Source organism: Adiantum capillus-veneris, chromosome 30 (genome assembly GCF_014529385.1).
Source record: "Adiantum capillus-veneris isolate H3 chromosome 30, ASM1452938v2, whole genome shotgun sequence".
In the NCBI taxonomy this organism is placed as follows: Eukaryota; Viridiplantae; Streptophyta; class Polypodiopsida; order Polypodiales; family Pteridaceae; genus Adiantum; species Adiantum capillus-veneris.
In genome coordinates, this window is record NC_140960.1 from 26,247,279 (window position 1) to 26,253,823 (window position 6,545).

The 6,545-nt window shown below is 42.1% G+C and overlaps 1 protein-coding gene across 1 annotated transcript; it reads left to right on the forward strand.

Moving 5' to 3' along the window:
• The first annotated feature begins 4,483 nt into the window (after positions 1 to 4,483).
• Positions 4,484 to 6,233, forward strand: LOC147417705 (uncharacterized). The gene has a single exon (XM_086506918.1). The coding sequence runs from the start codon at positions 4,649 to 4,651 to the stop codon at positions 5,489 to 5,491; it is 843 nt and encodes a 280-aa protein (XP_086363044.1). The 5' UTR covers positions 4,484 to 4,648; the 3' UTR covers positions 5,492 to 6,233.
• The last annotated feature ends 312 nt before the right edge of the window (positions 6,234 to 6,545 follow it).

Here is a 6,545-nt window from a genome sequence, read left to right on the forward strand (position 1 = left end):
TGTAAGTATAAGGACATTGTCTGTGTGGTTTGAAATCATTTTTAAGGGGTATTCTATGTTGACATATGCTAGGATCAGCTCCCATAAGGTCCTTATATGACCAAGAAAATATATCTCTAGATTGCTTGAGAGTAATGTCACGCCAAGCGTCTAAAGATAAGTGGCCGTATGAGCGCAGCTCGGGGGTTACCTTATATAAAGGGCAAGAGGTTGGAAGGTGAGTTAGGTTACCCGCATAATAGGGAAGGGAGGTGAATATGAAAAAGAAAACAAAAGGCATGGCAAACAATACTCAGAAAGCAGCGAAGGGAGAAGGATGAGGGACGTTCATAGCTCACTAAAAGCACTAGAAGGGTTGGATAGCCTCACCATAGAGACCAAAACTACTCAGCTTCCCCTTTGCACAACTTTTTGGTTCGATTCCAATGGTTTTTGTGTAGGCTTCATTTTGGTTTCCATGTCATCAACCTTGTTTTCCACGCCAAACCAATCATGACACTATGACTGTTGTGGAGGAAAAAGGGAAAAAAAAGAAACTCTTTTTCATGACACGAAAAAAAGATGGAGAAGAAGAATCCAATAGAATTAAAGAAAGAGTGGAATGTTGACTTCGAGAAGGGGAGGAAGGGGGGTGACTAAAGAAGGGGAATCTCTATGTGTATGTGTGTGTGTGACATTCATGACCTTGAGCCAGGGGGATTCTCTCTCTCTCTCTCTCTCTCTCTCTCTCTCTCTCATTTGTTTAGCAACTTTACTGTCTTCTATTAATGAGCACACCACAATTAATTGTTATAGCATAGTGCCGTTAATGGTCAACTTTTGTTATAAAGTTCCAATTTGGTTAATTACTATCAATTTCCAACATTCAAGTTCTCATTTATAATCATTCCAGGTATCATTTGAACCAATTTGTTTATGCCATAAAGCCATCTTTTTAAGGTTTATGTTAATACTCAAGCTTAATGTATCAAGTTATCTGCCATATTACCTAAAGCAAAGCAATGCCATTATCTTGACCAATTACATCTTATGATGTGTTAATACCCAAATTAATATGTCTCAGTGGCATATTAAGTTTGAATTTAGTATACTGTATAAGCTATACAATTACATCGCAATTATACATTTACTTGCAACTTAGTTTCAAAGAAAAAAATTTCGTGCATTAACTGCCAATCAAATTGTATGTTTTCAACCAAGAATGGAGCTAGGATTCTGCATGGGCAATCAAGGGAGAAGATCTAGATGGTGACCAATGACTTTGTTGGTTAGGTAAGATAGCTATGTCATAATTTGTTAGAAGCTGCAAGGTAGTGGGTGTGCCAAGGTGGCATGATGCAATCCATTTCCACCCCTTCTTCAATTGGTGCTTAGCATTGCCCAATGAAAAAGAGCTTCAATTGGCTCAAACCAAGGAGAAGTCGGAGCTTGAATTGAAGATCAAGGGCACAAATATGGATGGTAACCAATGACTTTGTCGGTTGGGAAAGACAGTTATGCTTTTTGTGGGTGTGCCAAGACTGGTCCTTCCCGATTTCTTTTCGGATAATTATGAGCAAGAAGAAGCTCAATATGGCACATTAATAAGGTCAAGAAGGGGATTATATTCTTTCTCACACTCTCAAATATTTAAAGGATGATAGGAAGATCATGGAAGAATCAAAGTGTTGTAGATTTTAAGGGGAAGATTACATAGTAGAATGATAAAGTTTGCACCCTCTCCCACACTACCCTTTGTTAGCAACCTTGTTGTCCTTTGGTCACAAACATGTCACAATTAATGAGAAATTAATTGTGATAGCATAGTGTTGTTAAGGATTAAGTTTTGTAATCAAGTTCCAGTTTGGTAAACATTATTAATTTTAAGCATTCATGATTCCATTTGTGAGAATTCTAGGTGTCATTTGAGCCAAGTGCTTTGTGCTATGTGTCCTCTCTCACTATTTTTCCATAGCTAGATGCCCTACATCTTCTCGACTCAGCTTACAAACCTATATCCCCTAACAACAAAGAAGAAAGATATGCCCTCCTCTTTTTGCTTGTTTTTGGTGACACCAATCTCCATGATTTCATTGCTCATCAAACACACAAATAAGAAGAAAAAAATATCTCCTTCCCCCTCTGACTTTGCTCGCTCTTGGTCTTCCCAAAGCTCGCTCGATATTTTTCTGAGATTCCTTAAAGCCTTCTCCCCAAGCTTCCCTCAAGCTCCTTCTTATATTCCACACAAAAAAAAACACTTGTTTTTCTTAGTTTAATGTCCTCTCCTCCTTACATCTCCTACTTTCTTGCATCCCCTCCACAACATTCGATTTATATAACATGGATCATCTATTCTTCAAGGTTTTGGAGAGGGGTTGCCAGAGATGACGTCCTCGTTACCTCCCTCTTTTATACATTCTTTAAAACGAATTAATCCATTACACTCATGAACTAGCTATGTGTGAATAGAGTCTTGTAGTGCCACTCAACAACACCATAAGCTGCAAGTGACCATTACCTCTGCCTACATTGAACACACAGGCCACCACGCACTGCCAAGGGAGCCACTTGTAGCATCCAAGTGGAGGAGGGAGAGCTCCATGAGATTTCTCTCGCTTTACTTGGTTAAATGTTTTTTCTCAGTGTGATATATATACCCCGTAGAATATCCGCTCATTGTGCATATAAGGCTTCTTTCGTGCCACGTGACATCACCGCGAAAATTTCCCTTTGGATCACCATTAGAACTTACACAATCTTGACCCATTAAGCTTTTTTGACACATGTTGCTCACTTCAAACCCAAAAAAAACACTGTAAAACCAAACCAAGCCAGCATATTTAGGCCCACATTTCAACTCTGATATTTAGCCACAACTTAGAGTGCGACTCAAAGGATAAAGGTGATGAGAGCCAGCACTGATCACTTGGATCGTCACTAATTTGTTTCGCATCTTTGATTCAATTGCCCCATCACTTTTAGAGATGTATAGATTCTTTTTGTTATTTTGTATATTCTTTCCTAATTATGTAGTGAGTTGTTCCATCCTATTGGTTGTTAAAGTTTTTTCAAATTTTTTAAATTAGAAAATTTCAAAAAGTGTTGCAATAATAATTGACTTACACATGTAGTGATTCATTTGTAACACATTCATTCTAAATAAGATGATAGAAACACATCTTGCTCGTACAAAAGCTTCAACAAGTTTTTAGTTATCAAGATGTTTCTGTTTGTGTGTGTGTTTCAAATATGTATGTGTATGTGTCTTTGTGTGTATGTGTGTGCGTGTATATATATGCGCATGAGTATATGCATATGCATATATGTTGTGTGTGCATGTACAATGTGTGTATCACAAATTTTGTGTTTGTGTGTGTGCGAGAGAGAGAGAGAGAGAGAGAGAGAGAGAGAGAAACATAAAATAGACCCCCTAAAAAAGAGAATTCAAGAGAGACAACAGAACTAACAATCTAGCCTATCGGTACCACAATGACAACTATTAAAGACAAAGCGGTCGAGCCTTTGTCACTTAAGCGACCTCTAAACATTACACATCGCTCAAGCGACCTTAGTATATGTAAAGTATTGGTGTTTCTTAAACGAGCCCTTCTTGTCTATTATGCCATGCTTGTGTGGTATAAATTATGTCTCTAATGGTGTCGCTTGTCCAAGAAATCGTAGTGATGCCAATATCGACCTAATATTGTAGCTTACACAATCTTTGATAGTACCACTCTGAGGTCACGTTCCTAGTAGAGTGATCAAGCATCGAGTGATGGGTGTAGAAATTAAGGTCATTGGCAAGTGTTGCAGAATTGCGATAAGCTATTAATTGCCAACGTGAGAGGTGGTTGTTTGAAAGACAATACATTTTTTGTTTATGGTTGCTCATATTAGAGGTTGTTGTTTGAAAGACAATAGGTTTTTTGTTTATGCTAATGTGTTGATGTTTTTGTCGACGGTGTGGTTTTTGTGGATAAGCGCCAAGGTGTTAGAGATCTATCAGTTGTTGCTTGTCCCATTATTCTCAAAATGTATGTTGACCTTGATGGCAGTGTCTTTGCAATTGTTTGCTAAATATGTCCGACCCATCCTAGTGCCTTTCTAGTGCTTCCGGCTAATCTAAGGAGACAAAACAGTGCTAAGGTGAGCAGAGATGTGACATGAATGGGCTGTAGTAGGCAAGATGAGGTGTGCAAACAAAGAGGGCTGGGGACCGCGTAAGGCGCTAGTAAGTAACTTATACATCTTGAGCAGTGAGAGGCCAGCGACGAGCCGGGGCATGAATGTGGACGGGTACTAAAGGTGGAGACGAGCACCGTGCAATAGTCACCTTCTGGCCAGCCAACAGAATGGATCGCGAGAGGCACGTCTTGCCAGTTAGTTACCATGGGCATGGGCTCCGCTTGTCGAGCTCTGCAGGCACCTGCCGCACTTGACATTGTCTCCTCTCACGAGCTGCGCTTGCGCCCACCTGCACTAGTACTGCTTCTCATAATTAACTGCATGAGACACGACGTATACTCACTCTCTCTAATGTCGAATTATAAAGGGCTTGATCTCTGCATGTCCACAGCCCCACATCCAATTCTCCCTTCTCTAATCCAGGCTCGCAGCGTACCTCTCTCTCTGCTGCGCCATAGGCTGGCACATTCAATCCCTCAGAATGGGAAATATGCATGGCTCATGCGCAGCCTTGAGGGCGGCAGAAGTACAGGTGGGAAAATCATCCTGCAGTGCAATATCGAATCAACAGCATAACTACATAACAGTGGTGGATGTGGCTGGTGGCGGTAGGGTTGTGGAGGTGGAGGTGCCGGCTTCTGCAGCAGAATATAATAATGGGGCCTCGTCGGCGCCGTCAGCGGACTGCATGAAGGTGGGCGAGCTTTTGCTGGAATTTTCTCCCGGCCATTTCGTCGCCCATTATCCCCGCTCCTCCTTTCCCTTCCACACGGCTGCAGGTAATCCAGCTACACCGCGCCTGCACGAGCGCGCCTCTGGGCTGGGCGCCGACGCGGATGCCATAGCAGGCGCTGCCCACGTATATGTGCTCTTCCCCATGCCCCGCCTCCACACGCGCCTCACTCCCCAGGAGCACCTCACCATTGCCCTTCTTCTGCAAAATCATGCTGCTATCTCTAACTCTCCTGAACAGCTTTTGCGTCATGAAGGCATTAATGATTTAGTCAAGTCTCCGATGGCGCTGCGTCTACTAAGGCACTCTCGTGCCAAGCGGGTGCGCATGTCCTGGGGTCGCTTTGGCGCAGCGAGGGTAGCTCCCCATGAAGATATTCAGCAGGAGTTAATTAACACGACATCCACGACAGTGAAGGCGATGGCGAAGGCAGATGAAGGTGGTACACACATTAATAGTGCAGATCAGGAGGACGAAGGAATCACATTAGAGCTGCAAGGCCCGCAGGTATACACACATCTTATGCCGAAGCTGACGGTGATGATAAAAGCAAAGCCTTGGGCTCCAAAGCTTGAAACCATCTGCGAATGAGGACAGGAAGCATGATCTCATGAAACCATCACTCACTGAGGATAGCATCGGAAACAAGCTTGCATAAGTTACATTATATCTAAGGCACCTCGGCAATTAGCAGCTTGTCTGTCACCTCTCCTTTCACACTCAATGAGCCAAACCAACCAACTATCCTACCCCGTTGGTACAAGTTCAGTAATTGAATCAATGCAGAGGCAGGGCAACAAATGAAGGTTCTCAAATTAACCATTGCAAAAGCAATTCCTTGAGCTCAATTGTCCATATAGTCGCTCATGGGGGATGCCAAAGCATGATTACACAGACCATTGATCCTTGCATACCATTGTATCGCACTGAAATCTAGATGGGGGCTATTCACACCTCATGACCCCCACAACTCTCCTGTACATACCAAGTTTTGTTGATGAGGTGTGAACACCACAACCTTTTTGCCAAGAAAAATAGTTGAGCTATGGGACTCAGTGTTCGCAAAAAACCAAGGTTTAGTGAAACTACAAATTCCTAGTTAGATTTTGAGCTTGCCTTGAGGAAAGCCGATAAAATTTTATGAGATTTGGTGTAAATATTGGAGGATGCTACAAATTTTGACCTAAAAACTCAAAAACTCAGAGAGTTTTAAGCTAGTGTGGCCTTATTTTCCTCAATTACGAAAAATGTTTTTGGCAAGCCTTGTGTGGGCACAAAAATGTATATCTTCTTCCACCATTTTTGAAAGGACGTATGGATTTGTAAGGCCTTCAATTTGTAAGACCTACCTCCCTCTCTCTCTCTCTCTCTCTCTCTCTCTCTCTCTCTCTCTCCCCACTGGTAAAACTTGGTTTTTTAAACCTACCTTGTCGATCATTTGTCACTAGATTTTCTTCATAAAACCTAGCTCCTCATGGACTAGCCCACTTCAGTGGGAACTATCTCTTGCATTTCTTATAACTAGGCCACCAGACATTAATTGCCTCCAGGCCCTGTAGTCTTGAAAAATCCTTTCTCCTTCTATACCCTCGTCACTAACTGACATCTCCCTATAAAGAGGTGGGAGCAATGACCCACATAAGGC

What these genes read in the sequence shown, in the direction of transcription:
- LOC147417705 (XM_086506918.1), top strand. Translation starts at nt 4,649, where the DNA reads ATGGGAAATATGCATGGCTCATGCGCAGCCTTGAGGGCGGCAGAAGTA.